Here is a 19,527-nt window from a genome sequence, read left to right on the forward strand (position 1 = left end):
GAAACATATTTTGTGGTGGGATATTATTTAGAGATCGTAAATTGTAAGGTGCACAGGTGTAGTTTGACTGTGACAAAGTGGCTCAGTCAGTCAGTACAGTAACCTTCACGCGCGATGGCAACTGTAACACTAGGAGGAGTGCATTAGTGCAACACTGACAGTCACTGTCTGCCCACCGGATGACACATGAAGTGTATGAAGCTCCATCTGATCTGATTGAATACTTTAGGTAAGAACACCTGCATGTGGAGCAAACATGTAACGCTCTGCGCGCGCACTAGTTGTGCTTGTGTTGATGAGGAACACCGCATGCGCCCAACAACTAACTAACAATAACAAGGAAGTGAAATTGCATTTCATAAACTAATGGCAGGGATAACTGGGTAGATAATTCAGTAAATGCTATATTTACACTTTTACATGAATTATGGTCCTAGTAGGGAGTAGTGCATTTGGGGTAAAGTTGAAATCTAGTGACGTCTTTTCTCTCGTTACAACTGCCAGGAAGTGTTCACCATCCTTCATTAACCCCTTGATTCCTAAAAAAACAAACAAAAAAAAAACTCTTTAGATTATTACTGTTGGGTTCTGGAAGTACATAGTACAGTACAAACATAGGCTATATGTATATCTAGTTTAAATCTTTCTTGGCAGCTCACTTCTAGATTTGAGGTTGTTAAATGATTTTATACACCTGCACTTAAGCCATTAATCTGTACAATTTTAACTCAAAATAAATAATAGTTGCTGATTTTTGCAATACAGCACATATTTGAATTGAGATCTACCAATCAGACAAGAAACTGTAAGTTACATGGTATTTAAAATAGATATTATTGATGCTAATTCAGGTCACAATTCTCAGTACTTTCTTGGGATGACGACATGACGTAGGTTGTATGCTCCCGAAGTCATTTTATTATTTTATTCATATGACACAATATTTCCAAGGGAAGACGATATTCAATGAGTTAAAATGGAGGCTGGAATGTGATTTTAATAAATGGGAATTGATTAGATGTGTAACATATGTTTCTATACTACTAATTGGTTAAAATGTAACTAAGGGTTAAATATAAGAGGAACTGGTGATGTAATTCTCCACAATAATACCTGCAATGTATTATAGAATGGGTTGATTTCATGTTGACGTTGGGTAGGTGGTGCCCACAGTCATATTTCACCATTTCCAGATTTTTCTAATGTTGTGATTCATCTCAGAGCTGCAGCTTGGCCAAAAACGCCTAGAACTAAGGCCACTAAAAAGTGGGCAGTTACTGTGTTATAGAGGTACTTTCTTAAAGTCACAATGACAAGAGACAGATGTAACTTGCGTATGAGATTATCGAAAAGAAAAAATGTAAGGCGGGAACTTGATTCTAAGCATCAGTTGTTGATTGGATGGATTTTGAGATGTGGGCGTGGCACTCAAAAGCAGAGGCAGATAAACGTGAACTTGCAGGGCGAGACTAAATGATTAGAGAAGACCTGCGAACGTCACCAGAGAGAAGTGAAGTCTTGACTGGAAGTTAAAAAAACGAAATGCAAACATGGATGAATCGTTCGCAAAAAGATCTGTAACATGCACCTGTTAGATGCCAACTTTAAATGTCAACATACTAGCATAACATGAAATCCTAACCGGAATAAGTACTGAATGTTCTATCTGTGTGTGTGTGTGTCTGTGACATGTTTCAGGTCGTCATCAGATTGGCAGGCCGATGGCTTTGACCTTTGTCCTCCTGATCACGCAACAGAGACTTTAATATCACGCTTCATGCCTGCAGTCTCAGTATGGATCCATCGGCACCCAAGTACTTCACTATAATTGATTATGTGATATTTGCGTTGCTGCTGGTGGCCTCCATGTCCATCGGGCTGTACTACGCCTTCACCGGAGGACGCCAGAGCACCACACGAGAGTTTCTGTTAGCAGACAGGAGTATGAAGTGCCTGCCGATCTCTCTGTCTCTCATGGCCACCTTCCAGTCGGCTGTGGCCGTCATTGGCACGCCGGCTGAAGTCTACACCAATGGCACGCAGTACTGGTTCATTGGCTGCTCTTACATTCTTGGCCTCCTGATACCAGCACACATTTTCATTCCTGTGTTCTACAGACTGCATCTTACCAGTGTTTATCAGGTACACATATCATTACAGATATTATATTACAGACCACCATAACCCCATAACAAGGCGAGTTTTGCACCACTGTTCTTTTGTCATTGATGCCTTTATTAAAAATGCTCACATCTCATTCCCTGCAGTATTTGGAGCTGCGCTTCTGTAAAGCCGTCCGTATATGTGGCACTGTTACATTTATTTTTCAGATGGTAAGCTTTAGCTTCTCTGTTGTGAAATAAAGTTTCCATTTTTGCATATTTAATGCATTCATTGGCTCTTTTGGAGATAGTTACTGAGTGGGTCTTTTTTGCAGGTCATTTATGTGGGTGTTGGCATCTATACTCCTGCTCTTGCACTTAATGCAGGTAATTTTGCAACAAATTTCCAATAAATGTTAAAGTAGTTCACTTTTAAAAAAAAACCTTTTGCTGATAATTTACTCCCCCCATGTCATCCAAGATGTCCATGTCATTTTTTCTTCAGTCGAAAAGAAATTAAGGTTTTTGATGAAAACATTCCAGGATTTTTCTCCATATAATGAACTTCAATGGGAACCAAACAGTTCAAGGTCCAAAAGACAGTTTCAGTGCAAACTGCAAACTGTTCAAAGGGCTTTAAACGATTCCAGACGATGAATAAGGGTCTTATCAAGCGAAACGATCGCTCATTTAATAAATAAAAAAACAAAGTTTAAGTTTTATAAGCTCAAATGGTCGCCTTGCTCTGTTCTGTGATGCACGTTTGTGACTCTCCTGTTCGAACTCGTTCATCAAAATGAACAAATCTTTTCAGTCAACTCCTTCATTTCGTTCGTTGAATGAACCAAATGACACGAAAAAAGATTAGTTCATTTTGATAAACGAGTTTGAACAGGAGAGTCACGAACGTGCATCGCAGAACAGAGCAAGGCGACCATTTGAGCTTATAAAACTTAAACTTTGTTATTATTTTTTTTTTAAATGAGCGATCGTTTCGCTTGATAAGACCCTTATTCGTCATCTGGAATCGTTTAAAGCCCTTTGAACAGTTTGCACTGAAACTGTCCTTTGGACCTTGAACCATTTGGTTCCCATTGAAGTCCATTATATGGAGAAAAATCCTGGAATGTTTTCATCAAAAACCTGAATTTCTTTTCGACTGAAGAAAGAATGACATGGACATCTTGGATGACATGGAAGAAGAAGTAAATTATCAGCAAAAGTTTTTTTTAAAAGTGAACTACTCCTTTAACATTATTTTAATACATAAATGTCTCTGCTTTGACATGTGTCTGTCTCTAGTTACGGGTTTTCATTTATGGGGAGCAGTACTGGCAACTGGGTTAGTCTGCACTTTATATACGACACTGGTAAGATCTCTTTTTTTTAGTTATATAAGGTCAACACGATATGAACTTTCTTTACAGATTACATACAATGCATCAGTGCATGAAAAAATGCCTGTCTTTGTAAACTCATCAGCTTGCGCTGCATCTAAACATTTATTTGTCAATCCATTTTAATTTGTTTAATTGTTTTCAGTGTCTGAAAGAAGTTGTAATGATGTTTGCACGTTTGTCCTCCTGGTAGGGTGGGCTGAAGGCAGTGGTGTGGACCGATGTTTTCCAGACAGTAGTCATGTTTACCGGTCAGCTGGCCGTCATCATTGTGGGCGTTCAGCAGGCTGGTGGTCTGTCCGAGGCCTGGGTTAAAGTCCGAGACGGTGGACGCATCTCTGGCTTCGAGTAAGTTCACTTGAGCTGGCATTGCACATTTAAAGGAGTAGTTCACTTTTGAAAAAAACGTTTGCTGATAATTTCCTCACCCCCATGTCATCCAAGATGTCCATGTCTTTCTTTCTTCAGTCGAAAATAAATGAAGGTTTTTGATGAAAACATTCCAGGATTTTTCTCCATATAATGGACTTCAATGGGAACCAGACGCTCCAAGGTCCAAAAGACAGTTAATAACAGTTTCAGATGCAGCTTCAAATGTCTTTAAACGACACCAGACGATGAATAAGGGTCTTATCATGCGAAACGATCGGTTATTTCAAAACTTATTCCAAAAATGTAACTTTTCTAAGGACAAATGCTAGCCTTGCTCTATTCTGTGAGGCGCGTTTGTAACGTCACGTAATACATAATAACGTTCAAAAGGTCACGGGCGACGTAGCCGAAAGTACAGAGTCAGTGTTTACAAGTTGAACGCATAGGTTGAACGTTCAAATTAACTCAAACGCCGTTTACAAAAAAATGAATTAAAAGGTAAAACAACGATGTCGGACGATTTTGATTCTGTACTTCCGGCTACGTCGCCCGTGACCTTTTGAACGTAATTACGTATTACGCGAAGTTACAAACGCGTCTCACAGAATAGAGCAAGGCTAGCATTTGTCCTTAGAAAAGTTACATTTTTGGAATAAGTTTTGAAATAACCGATCGTTTCGCATGATAAGACCCTTATTCATCGTCTGATATCGTTTAAAGACATTTAAAGCTGCATCTGTAACTGTTATTAACTGTCTTTTGGACCTTGGACTGTCTGGTTCCCATTGAAGTCCATTATATGGAGAAAAATCCTGGAATATTTTCATCACAAACCTTAATATCTTTTCGACTGAGGAAAGAAAGACATGGACATCTTGGATGACATGGGGGTGAGTAAATTATCAGCAAAAGTTTTTTCAAAAGTGAACTACTCCTTTAACCACAAGGTTGCTCCAGAGCGAGTCACTTTGGATAAACACATTTAATGAATCAGGGGATGCCAGGGCCCCCTAAATATGACGATGATCCCCTTTTGAGGTTAGGCCCTCCTTTTAATATTTACTTTGTGTTAAGTTGGCAGTTAACCTTTTTTTTTTAATTATTATTATTAAAGGGATAGCACTAGTTCACCATTCTGTCATCATTTACAGCCACAGCCATTTCACCCTGTGGCCCAAGACTGGCTGCCCATTGAAGCTCAGCAGAGCTGGTCAGTCCCTGGGTGGGAGATGTCCGGGGAAACCAGGTTGCTGCTGAAAGAGGTGTTAGTGAGGCCAGTAGGGGGCGCTCACCCTACTGTTTACTAATGCCCCAGTTTAGTCAAGGGTACAATATATCGTAACAAGCACCTGACCCTGTGTGCCATGGCACTTCTTGTAAAAGAGCAGGGGTATAACCCTGGTGTCCTGGACAAAATCCTTTCATTTGGTCCTTATCAATCATTGCCCCCTCATCATCCTCATCCACTGAATTGGCTCGATCACTATAACTGGTGTGTGGTGAGCGCACTGGCGCCTTGGACTGCGGCTGCGGCTGGTGTACAGTAGTACAAATGAAAGATTGTGAAGGGCTTTGTGTGTACAGTAGTAGATATGAAAGTGCTATAAAAATGCTTCATTCATTCATTTACTCAACCTCAAGTTGTTCCAAACCTGTATGAATGCCTTTTTTTCTGCTCAACAACAACACAAAGGAAGATATTTTGAAGAATGTTGTGAACCAACCAGTTGATTGACCCTATTGAGTTCCGTAGTATTTTTTTCCCTACTATTGAAGTCAATGAGGTCCATTAACTGGTTGGTTACCCATATTCTTCCAAATATCTTCTTTTGTGTTCAGCAGAAGAGAGAAATTCATACAGGTTTGGTTTGAAACAACATGAGGGTGAGTAAATGACGACAATTTTTTCATTTTTGGGAGAACTATCCTTTTCATGTTAAATGAATTGAAATTGTTTATATGTGACCCTGGACCACAAAACCAGTCAAATGGGTATTTATTTATTTTTTTTAAATTGATATGTATACATCAAATAAAAGCTGAATAAATAAGCATTTTCCATTGATGTATGGTTTGTTAGGATATTACAATATTTGGCTTAGAGACAACTATTGAAAATTGGAGGGTGCAAAAAATCGAAACATTGAGAAAATCGCCAAAAATAAACGTTTTATATATTTACGGTAGGAAATGTACAAAATATCTTCTTGGAACACGATCTTTACTTAATATCCTAATGATTTTTGGCATAAAAGAGAAATTGATAATATTGACCCATACAATGTATTGTTGGCTATTGCCACAAATATACCTGTGCTACTTGTGACTGGTTTTGTCATCCAGGGTCACATATATTATACCACTTTTCACAATATTGTTCCAAAGAAGTGTCTATCTTAGAATTTTTTTAGGTTTGTGGTTGCTGTTTTCTACTGTTAAAACTAGGACTGTTAAAAAAATAATAAATTTTTAAATAAATAAATACATTTTAGTGCTTTCAAATCGATTAATCGCATTTAACATAAACATTTGTTTATATATATATATATATGTTTAAATAAATAAATAAATTTTAGTGCTTTCAAATCGATTAATCACATCCCAACATAAACATTTGTTTATATGTACACTCACCGGCCACTTTATTAGGTACACCTGTCCAACTGCTCGTTAACACTTAATTTCTAAGCAGCCAATGACATGGCGGCAACTCAGTGCATTTAGGCATGTAGACATGGTCAAGACAATCTCCTGCAGTTCAAACCGAGCATCAGTATGGGGAAGAAAGGTGATTTGAGTGACTTTGAACGTGGCATGATTGTTGGTGCCAGAAGGGCTGGTCTGAGTATTTCAGAAACTGCTAATCTACTGGGATTTTCACGCACAACCATCTCTAGGGTTTACAGAGAATGGTCCGAAAAAGAAAAAACATCCAGTGAGCGGCAGTTCTGTGGGCGGAAATGCCTTGTTGATGCCAGAGGTCAGAGGAGAATGGCCAGAATGGTTCGAGCTGATAGAAGGGCAACAGTGACTCAAATAACCACCCGTTACAACCAAGGTGGGCAGAAGAGCATCTCTGAATGCACAGTACGTCGAACTTTGAGGCAGATGGGCTACAGCAGCAGAAGACCACACCGGGTGCCACTCCTTTCAGCTAAGAATAGGAAACTGAGGCTACAATTTGCACAAGCTCATCGAAATTGGACAATAGAAGATTGGAAAAACGTTGCCTGGTCTGATGAGTCTCGATTTCTGCTGCGACATTCGGATGGTAGGGTCAGAATTTGGCGTCTACAACATGAAAGCATGGATCCATCCTGCCTTGTATCAACGGTTCAGGCTGGTGGTGGTGGTGTCATGGTGTGGGGAATATTTTCTTGGCACTCTTTGGGCCCCTTGGTACCAATTGAGCATCGTTGCAACGCCACAGCCTACCTGAGTATTGTTGCTGACCATGTCCATCCCTTTATGACCACAATGTACCCAACTTCTGATGGCTACTTTCAGTAGGATAATGCGCCATGTCATAAAGATGGAATCATCTCAGACTGGTTTCTTGAACATGACAATGAGTTCGCTGTACTCAAATGGCCTCCACAGTCACCAGATCTCAATCCAATAGAGCATCTTTGGGATGTGGTGGAACGGGAGATTCGCATCATGGATGTGCAGCCGACAAATCTGCGGCAACTGTGTGATGCCATCATGTCAATATGGACCAAACTCCCTGAGGAATGCTTCCAGCACCTTGTTGAATCTATGCCACGAAGAATTGAGGCAGTTCTGAAGGCAAAAGGGGGTCCAACCCGTTACTAGCATGGGGTACCTAATAAAGTGGCCGGTGAGTGTATATGTGTGTGTGAGAAACTGTACAGTATATGTGTGTGTATATATGTATATACATTTACACACATTTATATACACACACATATTATATGAACACACACATTTCTCTTAAATGCGATTAATCGCAATCAATCTATTTTACAGCAGTACTAAAAATAATATACCGTATGTTTAATCAATAAAATTAATTGTGATTTAATCTCATAATTTCTATCTGGCTGAAACTTGAAATTGGTCAATGTGTTAAATTATTAGATTCATTTAATATCTTAATGTAATTAACCTTTACCTTCCCTAACAAATATATTTTCTGTTTATATTTGTCTTGAGGTTAAAAACCCCTGTACTAAAATGACTTTCCGCTTTAATTGACCTTGAGAAATTAGTGAAAAGTTTCACTCAAGTAGTGAAACGAACTAAAAGGATCAAACCTCAAATCCTAAGTATTAAATCTAGACATGTAATTCATCCTGTACTGTTTGTGCTACCGACATGAATGACATTGTGTTGATACTCAAAGTCATTTCTCCAGTTGACTGACACTGTCTGTTCAGCCTGAATCCTGACCCAACGGTGAGACACACGTTCTGGACGTTAGGTGTCGGGGGAGTGTTCCTGATGCTGTCTCTCTATGGAGTGAACCAGGCTCAGGTTCAGAGGTACCTCAGTTCTCGTACGGAGAAAGAAGCCGTCATGTAAGTGCTCCTTTTACCAGACCTCAAAGACTCTCAGGTGAACTTTAGAGCTGTTCTTATGTGTTCTTCTCGTGCAGGTCCTGCTATATGGTGTTTCCGTGTCTTCAGGTGGCTTTAATGCTCAGTTGTCTCATGGGGCTGGTCATGTACGCTTGCTACGGTAACAACAGCCCTTTAGAACAGCAGTACATCACATCCAAAGACCAGGTTAGCATCACCAAACTACTGTAGTAACACATTTACAATTGCATATATACAGTAGCTCCTAAATGGAATAGTGAATTTCCATAATGTTCTTTGACTTTATAGCTGGTGCTCTACTTTGTCATGGATATGTTACAAAACTTCCCTGGACTTCCTGGATTGTTTGTGGCGTGTTTGTTCAGTGCATCTCTCAGGTAACAGCCCAAGGATTGTAATCATATTTCACAAATCACATTTAATAAATATACTATTAGTTCAAATCTAATGGAAATGTTCCATAAGAATGATTTTGAATAATAAAAACCCAGAATAAATTAATAATGTAATGCAAAATGATCTGCTAAATGCATAAATGTAAATATTAAAATGTACTTTATTGTTTTTTTTAGTCCTCAGTGTCTCAATATCCTTCAGAAATCATTCTAATATACTGATTTGAGAGTGAAAATTATACTTTTTTTTTCCTGAAAATGATTATTTGATGAATAGAAAGTTCAAAAGTACATTTATTTGAAATAGAAATAAATCTTTTTACTGTCACTTTTGATCAGTTTAATTTCTTTCAAATAAAATCGTTCTCAAACTTTTAAATGGTAGTGCATGTTCATGCAAATCTTTTGTCTTTACTTTAGTCTCTAATAAACTTAGATTCTGCAGAGATACAGATAAAGACAGTAGTCGGTGCACAAGCATGATTCAAAAATGTAAAAAGTACTTTATTTGTAAAATAAAACGGAGATGTTCTCATTCTCATTCACAGTACAATATCCTCAGCGTTGAATTCGCTCGCCACGGTGACCATGATGGATCTGATCAAACCCCATTACTCAATGACGGAGGCCAGAGCCACTCGGCTCTCAAAGATGCTGGGTGAGGCATTTTCTTGAATGTTTATCTCTTCATTTGAAATGATTTCCATCTTCCCACTGAATGATGCACAATGGTAGAATATGTTTCATCTGATTTCCCCTTTGCTCAAAGTGATCAAATGAAGCTTTCAGTGAGCATGTTTATAATGGATGATTATATTCCTCATCCAGCCGTATCATATGGGATTATATGTCTGGCTATGGCTTATGTCGTCCATTTGATGAACAGTTCAGTTCTTCAGGTAAGCATGTATGCTTTTATGAGGGCTGATGAATTATGGCTGTAATCAGCTTTTTTTAAGAAATCAAAAATATATCCTTTCTGTGTAAATTTAAAAAAAAAAATTAATTCTTATCAAAGTTACAAAAGTGATTCAGTCAAGAGCAGTGAGAGATTTTCTCTATTTTGTTGTTTGATTAACATTAATGACAGACATCAGCAGGTTTATTAGGCTGCTGTCACTTTAAGACCAAATGCATGGATCCAATATAGTGTTACTCATGCGTTTTCTTTCTCAACCGTTTACGTTCGTTGTGTTTACTAGGATACTTGCAAAGATGGGCATTTTGACACATAAGTGTGTGTATTAGGGCTGTTGGAACGAATTCCGAATATAATTCGAACATAAAAAAAATCAATACTATTTGATTGCTGAAGTTACTTTTCGAATATTGCTTATATATATATATGCAATCTTGCCTTTCTCGTGGCTTAAGTTCCGGGAGTCTCCCGCATATTGATGGCATCTCCCTGATGCCTGCAAATTAGTTAAAATCTCCCGGAATATAGAGCGAGATAGAACATACTGCGCACATAACATACCTAGCGTGCGGCGCGTGCATGGCAAAGAGCGAGAGACCTTGCGAGTGTGGCGCACGAAAGCTAGTCCCGCGCGCGCACTCTCTCTCTCTCTCTCTCCCTTTGGAACACCGCTGCACAAATCAGTCAAACACAGCGCTGTCAATGTCTGAGAACCAGCTTTAAAAAAAGTTATTAGCCAGCATGCAAGGAGCCTATAATAAGGTGAGCTAAGTTATAATTATAATACAGCTGGATTTTCGAGGTTAGCACGCTGTATTGCTGGTAGTTAATATCGATAGACGCGTGTTTTAGCTGATAGTTAATATCAATGGACGCGTGTTTGTTCCGCTTTTTTATGGTTAATAAGAAAGCAATCTAAATGTTTATTGTAGTAATGTTAGATGTCCCTCTAGTGGACAGAATGTGTAACAACACCCACAGGCTATAGTGACATTGGCGATCCATACGAATGCAATATCGTATATATAATAATAATAGGATGAATTTGAGCATTTAATATTCGAATATTATTCAAATATTACATAAAATAAGGAATGGAATTTGAATAGCATTAAAATTAGTTTCTTTCGCTGCTTACTGCGCTCCAACTGTTGAATGTCGCTTTTTTTCAAACCAAAATGCTTAAAAAACTAATGCAACAAATTTCTATCTCAAATTCTGACTTTTTTGCATTCATCTTGCAAGAATGATTGCTTTGTACACTGTAATGGGTTAATAAAAATTAGAGATTTTACAACGATTTTAGAAGTTTCATGTTCCCATCTTATTTTTTTTTTTGTGGAAATCTGGAGAAAAGTGATTCATTATCCCTTAAATGTCCACTTTGTTTGAACTTGTTCATTCATCTGGCCAGGAAAAATCGGCTTGCTTGGAGCTACTTCTACACAGAAACTTTGCGGTTTAGTGAGATAATGAAATATTTTAACTTGAATCAATCATGTAATAATAATTGTTATCGCAAAATAAACCATATAATACAAGATTCGACACAATCATCCTGTCATTGTTTGTTATGCGGTAGCAATCGTCTGGATGTATGTTATATCGCTCGCTTAACCTCTAGTTGTGTGTTTCACTTTCAGGCTGCTCTCAGTATCTTCGGGATGGTCGGTGGGCCACTGCTCGGCCTGTTCTGTCTCGGCATCTTTTTCCCATGTGCCAATAGTATTGTAAGTTCATTCTTTCAATTCATCCAACCATTAAACGTCTATAGAAACTTGTTTCCACCACTTATAAAAAAGGGTCTTTTTTTCCACAATTCAAAAGTTTATAAGTTGGAATTCAGACTTTTTTTCTATTGATTGTGAGTTTCTATCTCGCAATTCCGAGTATGTAACTGGCAAATCACTTTGTTTCTCAAAAATCTGAGTTTTTATATCACAATTCCTAGTTTATATCTTGCCATTCTGACTTTTTTCTTGCAATTGAGTTTTTAACTCACAATTTGGACTTTTTTCCCCTCAATTCCGAGTTTAGCTATAAGCGCGGAATTGTGAGAATTATGAGATAAGATGTCATAATTAATTATCTTTTATTTTTTATTCTGTGGTGGAAATAAGTTTAAAGGGTTAGTTCACCCAAAAATGAAAATTCTGTCCGTATTTACAACCCCGTTCATCTTCGGAACACAAATTAAGATATTTAAGATATTAAGATCACTCCTGCATACTAGTCCATAGGCTTCTTGAGGGAATGACAATTGATGGCCTCGAAAAGTCATCGTTAAAATAGTCCAAGTGACTACAGTGGCTCAATCTTAAGTTTATCAAATGACGAGAACACTTTTTGTGCGCAGAAAACAACAAAAATAACGACTTTATTTCAACTATTCGTTTATTTCTCCCTCTGCCTCGAGTCAGGTTACTAGTTTAATAGCGTAAGCCTCTGTTATTGTACGTCACACGCATCACACACATGACCAGCGTCGGCCAATAGTGAGCCTACGTGTGACGTAGCTCTACGCTATCACACTTCGTTAACTGACTACAGGCCCACAGAGAAGGAAGTGAATAGTTAAAATAAAGTCGTTATTTTTGTTTGTTTTTGCGCACAAAAAGTGTTCTCGTCGTTTGATAAACTTAAGATTGAGCCCCTGTAGTCACTTGGACTATTTTAACGATGTCTTTAATGACTTTTAGATGCCAGCAAGTGTCATTCCCTCAAGAAGCCAATGGACTAGTATGCAGGAGCGATCTTAATATCTTAAATATCTTAATTTTTGGGTGAACTAACCCTTTAAATAATTTTGTTTTCTCTTTGTCATTCAGGGAGCTGTAATAGGACTTGCTGCAGGTCTGCTCATAGCTTTCTGGGTTGGCATTGGTGGCTTTTTGTCTCGGATGTCCAGTTCTGTAGTTCCTCCATTCAACTCCTCTAACACAGTAGCAGCCGTCCCTGACAACATCACCATCACAGCTGTGACTGCCCTCATAGATACTGCGAGGTGACTTGTAGATCAGTACCATGCAGTGTAATGTAGATAAAACTATTGAGGGAGAGAATTCTAATGCTTTTTCTGTTTTTCAGCAGACCTGTAGGGCTGCATGGCTTCTACTCTCTGTCGTACATGTGGTACAGTGCGCTCAACTCCTCCACTGTGGTGCTTATCGGACTCATTATTAGCTTCATGACAGGTGAGAGCTTAATAGCGTGAATTAGCGTCTGGTTTAAAATAGTTTTTGTGGTGTGGTAAATAATGGTGCAACTCCCACTAACTTAGTAAATCACCTTGCATGATTGATTTAAATACTCTCCTCCTATAAATTTTAGTCTGAAAGTGAAACTCCTACAAAAGTATATGCAATATGATAGAAAATAACCCCGTCCAGGCCTTTGCAGCGTGTATTTAGTAATTCCTTACAGAAGTTTGCACTGACGCAAGCTGTTAGTATATCTGGCCTTTTGTCTTGTGGATGATATTTTCAATAGAGAAATCACATGCTTAGACTCAGAAAGGCCTGGCAACTAGTGTTGTTATGATTAACTAACATTATTAAAAATAGTGCACATTGAACTACAGTGCATAACACTTTACAATAAGGTCTCATTATTTAAAATGAGTAAATGCAGACAGTTTCTGCTCTCATTGACTTCCATAGTAGGAAGAAATATACTATGGATGTCAATGAGACCAGAAACTGTCTGGTTACTGATATTCTTCTAAATATCATAATAGAAAATGGTAAAACCCAACTGTTTAACTCTGGGGGAGTGGTAAAATAAGCCCATTTCCAAAAAAAGTGGAGTATCCCTTTAAACATGAGGGATGCTGGGAAGTGTAGTGAAGAGGCGGAGACAAGACAGACTGTGACAAAAAGTGACAATAGAACACAATTGCTAAAATTAAAATTGAAAGTATAAAAATAAAATCTATTTCAAATGTTAAAATATTATAATACTGTGGCAACCACCTACAACACCCTCGCATTGTTGTGTGTTACAATGGGCAAGCACAATTCACATCTTCAAAAAATGTAGATGTACAGTTTTATTATTTATTTATGAAAAACATTTTCTACTGCAAGGCCGAACAAAAGGAGAAGATGTGGCGTCTGGCACAGTCTATCCGGTGGTGAGAACCGCACGTTCTCTTCTGCACAAGCCGAGCGCTTGCTGCACGTCCCATCCTCAACACAAGGTAAGATCCCATCCTCAACACAACTGTGACTTGTGACTGTACAATAAAATGCCTTGTTGCTTTGGGTGATTTTACTGTAGCAAAATGCTTCTGGCAGATTGATGGTCATAAAGAAATAAATGGGAACATAAAGGAGGATGCTGGAACACAGGAAGAGACAGAAACATTTCTCCCATCAAACCCAGTGTCTCGTGTGGAGCAAGAGACATCTGTATGAAAAATGTCATAACAGCTCAGGGTTAACCTGCTGTCTAGTGATAAGAACTGTAAACATTTTGTATATGGATGGTGTCGGTCATGCTAATTACAGAGATGTGTAAAAGTTCAGTTTGACTGTAATTATGTTGGAGAGAGAATTGTGCCTGGGTGTACCTTTTTATAATGGACTGTTTTGTATTCTTTTGTATGTGTAGCTGCTGTATACAAAACCAATGAAAGCTATTTTTATAGCATGCACTAAAATGTTAATATCTGTAAAGATGTAAAGTACAAATGCAATGTTCTGCAAATCAACTTTTGTAATAAAACTTGTGTGCATTATGTGCTGCTGCTGTTGTGGGCGAATCTCTGTGGTCTGGATCATATTTCACCCTAAAATAAAAATAGGACCATTAGCATTTTTTCCCATTGTGACATTAAAATACAAATAAACAACACAATCAAAATAATAAAGTTTTCTTTTCATATTACATGAAGGAAAATTTGATTTTGTTTCACGTCATGGTAATTGTGGAAGAAAATGTGCTTAATTATCAAAATAAACTAAGCCTAATTGGTGACTAAGCCTATCTTTTTATTTCATGAACAACCATGTAGGAAAACACATCATGGCCATATTCCAGGATGATGATGTTAAGATTCATCAGACTCAAACTGTGAATGAAAGGTTGGGAAGGAGTATGAGGAATCATTTTCACACATGAATTGGTGGAAATAACATCACAGCATTTATTTCCATCAGGAGGTGCATCAATCTTTGGTCAATATCTTGTATATAGAATCCAGAGTCCAGCACTCTGTAAAGTCTCCTCCAGCACATCCCAGAGACTTTCAATGATTTAAAGGTCTGGACTCAGAGGTCCCAGTTCATGTGTGAAAATGATTCCTCATGCTCCTCCCAACCATTCTTTCACAGTTTGAGCCCGAGGAATCTTAACATTGTCATCCTGGAATATGGCAATTATGTGTTTGGATGTAATGGTTGTTTAAGAAATGAGAAGGTACACGCTCCATCAATTAGGGTTAGAAGAGGAATTCTTTAAATTCAAGCGACTTTATTTTGTTTGGACAAAGTATATGCATTATATATAATTTTCAGTGTTGTGTACTCGAGACCATGTTCTAATGGTCTCTGTCTTGTCATGGACTCGTGTGCATTTTGACTCGGAATTGACTTGTACTGGAACAATTGGGATTAGGACTCTGACTTATTCCCGAGTCCACTCGAGTCCCTTTCAAAATATGTCATGATTATTACTGTATGTTAATATTTCTTTAAATTGTTGTTTGATTGAGACGCATGACTTGAGACTATAACATTTTTGGCGCACAAATGGAGCAGGACCCAGGTAAGATGTGATGTGTAAGAAGTATGTATTGAAAATGTCTGCCTTATCATCCATAATTCAGTTTGCATATAAGAGCCACTCAGAATTTGTGTGCAGTAATGTTAAGTCAGAGAGCACTTACTGATTGTAATAATTGTAATGATTGTAAGTCATAATTGTATTAAAATTACCTTTACACCACTATGTGGCCTTTTTACCATTACAGTGTACATGATTCCATGGTATATTTGGTTAACTGTTTGAGTATGGTGCCAATTTTATTGTTACCACTAAACATTTTACATATTCTTGAAGATATCTTAAGTCTGGTTTCAGACCCAAACTTAGGTTATCCAACCTCTCTGGTCTCGCCTCTCGCCTCTCTTTGGTCTCGACTCGGACTCGACTCCCTTTGGTCTCTGTCTCGACTCGGACTCGACTCTTTGGTCTCGGACTCGACTCTCTTTGGTCTCTGTCTCGACTCGGACTCGACTCTCTTTGGTCTCGACTCGGACTCGACTCACTTTGGTCTCGGTCTCGACTCGGATTTGACTCTCTTTGGTCTCGGTCTAGACTCGGACTCAACTCTTTTTGGCCTCGGTCTCGACTCGGACTCGACTCTCTATGGTCTTGGACTCGACTCTCTTTAGTCTCAGCCTCGACTCGGACTCGACTCACTTTGGTCTCGGCCTCGACTTGGACTCGACTCTCTTTGGTCTCGGTCTCAACTCGGACTCGACTCTCTTTGGTCTCGGTCTCGACTCTGACTCTACTCTCATTGGTCTCGGTCTCGACTCGGACTCGACTCTCTTTGGTCTCGACTTGGACTCGACTCTCTTTGGTCTCGACTCGGACTCGACTCTCTTTGGTCTCGGTCTCGACTCGGACTCGACTCTCTTTGGTCTCGGTCTCGACTCGGACTCGACTCTCTTTGGTCTCGGTCTCAACTCGGACTCGACTCTCTTTGGTCTCGGACTCGACTCTCTTTGGTCTCTGTCTCGACTCAGACTCGACTCTCTTTGGTCTCTGTCTCGACTCGGACTCGACTCTCTTTGGTCTCGGTCTCAACTCGGACTCAACTCTCTTTGGTCTCGACTCGGACTCGACTCTCTTTGGTCTCTGTCTCGACTCAGACTCGACCCTTTATGGTCTCCTTCTCGACTCAGACTCGAGTGAGCTGGTCTCGACTACAACACTGATAATTTTATATTAAAATTAATGCAATTATCTTCCCAATTTCAAGCTTCTACATCGTCATGGTTTTGTTTCTTCTTACATGTGACCAGGAGATGTCTCCAGTGTGTAATATCCAGAAAGGCCCCACATGTGCCTAACAATGCACTGTAACAATGACAAGATACACATAGAACCATTTGGGGTTTCTTCAATTGCTACACCGGTGAAACCTCTAGACCCATTTTAAAGAAAGACAGAAGAGGACAAGTTCCCATAACATCTCTGAAGACAGAACTCTGAATCAAAGTGAAAATAGAAGGAAAATGCAGTGGTTTATTAAAGCAGATAGTAGGTTTCATGGTCAGATGCTCAGATGCAACTTTTTAAACAGACAAATGTCATGCTGACATTTTAGAATGCCATTTCTTGGCTAAATGTCAGTTCTATTACTGAAGTACGGAGAGCTGACGGTGGCAGGCCAAAGACTCTGTGAATCACATGATAGCCATCAGGAGGGAACTTCCTGCTAAATGAAAATTTCAGCAGCACTTTCTTGTCCAACAACAGTCTTAGAATTGAAGGTTCACAAGGAATTTTTCGCAGCGATGCCATAGAAGAACCATTTTGGTTCCTTAAAGAACGTTCCATGGAACTGTTCTAAAAAAACCTTTTTTTCTTGGTGTGAAATTTTTTCCACTACCAAGAACCTTTTGTGCAATGGCAAGGTTCTTCATGTTTACCATATGAAGAGTTCAGATGCAAAAGCCTCTAAATGCCATTTGAAATTTTCTTCTTTAATGATGATTTTTGTCAAACTTGTATATTTAAGTTCAGTAATTTCACTTAAATAACAATTAATAGGTAATTATCATTGCCATTTAAGTGAAATCACTGAACTTAAATATACAGGCTTGACAAAAATCATCATTAAAGAAGAAAATTTCAAATGGCATTTAGAGGCTTTTGCATCTGAACTCTTCAGCCGATAAAGAATCTTTATTTTTAAGAGTGAATGTTGCCTATATAGGGAACAGAATACGATACTGACTTAAAGACAGCAACGACAGGTCAGAGCCCTTTCAGTTCCACCTTTTATCATTTTTATTAATATGCTATGTAAAATGTGTACTTAATTTGCAGTGTACACTCACATGGCACCATAAACTAGTCAAAGCAGAAGATACGGTGACAGCTTCAGAGTCTTCACAGAATATAGTGTTCCCTTCATTCAGGTAAGATTGTTTCTTGTGTTTCTCAGATAGATTTGCATTGTAAAATAGATGCACGTTGTAATGATACTGTTTTGCACGAACGAGCTTAACGAGCCATTTTTAAAGTACGAGAAAACATCCTCACAGCATTTTCTTGGCTATTTAAGGGATTTAGACAAAGCACTTTCTCTTAATCCTTTAAACAGCTTGAGGGAAATAGCATCTGCATTTACATGATATTTTCAGATTGCTGACTGTAAACACAGTGTTTATTCTGGATCATCCCAGAGCTTTTCCTTGCCAATTCCTGTTTCCTCACTGGGGCTTGTGTCTTTGTACAGCTGCTTTATAACATACCTGTATGGATTATGAAAAACATTAAACAAATAAACTGAACTGACATCTGCCCCAAAGTAACCAGACCATAGGAAAACGTATGATCTCTAACTTCTCCTTAGTTTTTTAAGTCAGCTTAAAATCTAAATTGATCCTATTTATTTTCTTAATACATGTATTGCATCGGTGCGTGCATTTTTTAAAAAACATTTCTGCCTTGTCAGTTTTTAAACCAATTTAAACCAGAGTTTCACCAATTGCAGGAGGTTTGTAAAAGTTTGTAAAAAAAAAAAAAACTAATAATTTATTAAATCATAAAAAGCTAATAATTCAATTTAAATCAATTCAAAAATAAAAACAACCTAAATAATAATAAAAAAAAAAGTTTGTTTGTTTACCTGCATGTCATGTGACCATATACTGACATCAGAGAACATGAACATGTGAATGTGTCTTTAACTTAAGCAACAGTTCATATTTCAGGACTGTAAATCATTTGGCTGAAAAGGTTGCTAGAGTTTGACACAAACTAATAAACACATTGAATATGCAAAAAAGCAACAGTAAGAAGCATGTATCTGCCTATAGTTTATTGTTGTAAACCGTTGTCACAAAAAAATAAGCATGACATGCTACGAGAAGCAGACGTCAGTAAAGGAGGCTTCATTTCATAAAAATGATGAGGGAATGCAAAGTAAGATGCAAATACAGTTGTGCTATTTTGAGAAGTTTTTGTGAGCAGCATTGTATCGTGTACTTTTGTTTATATACTGTAAATGAATGAGCCTACTGTTGACTGGGTCTGTTTCCTGGAGGATTGATTCCCCAAACAACTGAATTTTACTGATATTCAAACTAGTATCTCATGGACTGTTATTTTGCAGCATTCTGTGGTGATCAGTGAATTTTTTTTCCCTTCTTAATTTAGACCTTCGACACAATGTTTCAATCAACAAACTTGAATTTAAATTCTGAAACAAGCTTTGTACACAATAACAAATACTGCCATAGTGTATGAAAAATAGTTTGAGTTGGACTTTTTTTTTTTTTTTTTGTCATGGTTTTGATGACTTGGACTTGGAAAATGGTGTAAAGAAAGTAAATGATTAGATGTGTCCAAACATTTCTTTCCTCAACTTTTAGCCAAAAAACTGAACCACACCAGGTTATAAAACGAAACCAGCAGGAATGTTTTTCATATTAACTAGATAGACCAGATACAGTTTATTACATGAACATGAGGTGTAAATATTTCATGTTAACAAAATAAATGCAAATAAAAGGTGCTGTACTGGAGATATGAGATAAGCAG

General features: G+C 38.1%; 1 protein-coding gene across 3 annotated transcripts; it reads left to right on the forward strand.

Moving 5' to 3' along the window:
• The first annotated feature begins 13 nt into the window (after nt 1-13).
• slc5a6b (solute carrier family 5 member 6) lies at nt 14-14,485 on the forward strand. Of its 3 annotated transcripts, none has more exons than XM_039673224.2 (16): nt 14-229; nt 1,699-2,142; nt 2,268-2,333; nt 2,438-2,489; nt 3,405-3,472; nt 3,693-3,847; nt 8,272-8,412; nt 8,490-8,619; nt 8,722-8,810; nt 9,377-9,486; nt 9,657-9,727; nt 11,391-11,477; nt 12,576-12,751; nt 12,835-12,941; nt 13,833-13,945; nt 14,043-14,485. In XM_039673224.2, the coding sequence occupies exons 2-16, from the start codon at nt 1,795-1,797 to the stop codon at nt 14,160-14,162; spliced, it is 1,833 nt and encodes a 610-aa protein (XP_039529158.2). In that variant the 5' UTR covers nt 14-229; nt 1,699-1,794; the 3' UTR covers nt 14,163-14,485. The 3 variants fall into 3 exon arrangements, with proteins under 3 accessions (XP_039529158.2, XP_039529159.2, XP_088976243.1); XM_039673225.2 differs by having other exon boundaries at nt 12,838-12,941; XM_089120117.1 differs by lacking the exon at nt 14-229 and adding an exon at nt 1,510-1,590.
• The last annotated feature ends 5,042 nt before the right edge of the window (nt 14,486-19,527 follow it).

Source organism: Pimephales promelas, chromosome 15 (assembly GCF_988280905.1).
Source record: "Pimephales promelas chromosome 15, fPimPro1.hap1.1, whole genome shotgun sequence".
NCBI classification, from domain to species: Eukaryota; Metazoa; Chordata; class Actinopteri; order Cypriniformes; family Leuciscidae; genus Pimephales; species Pimephales promelas.

What these genes read in the sequence shown, in the direction of transcription:
- slc5a6b (XM_039673224.2), top strand. Translation starts at nt 1,795, where the DNA reads ATGGATCCATCGGCACCCAAGTACTTCACTATAATTGATTATGTGATA. An exon ending in TTACATTTATTTTTCAGATG is followed by an intron (nt 2,334 to 2,437) that starts GTAAGCTTTAGC and finishes TCTTTTTTGCAG; the next exon opens with GTCATTTATGTGGGTGTTGG. An exon ending in TCGGCTCTCAAAGATGCTGG is followed by an intron (nt 9,487 to 9,656) that starts GTGAGGCATTTT and finishes TTCCTCATCCAG; the next exon opens with CCGTATCATATGGGATTATA.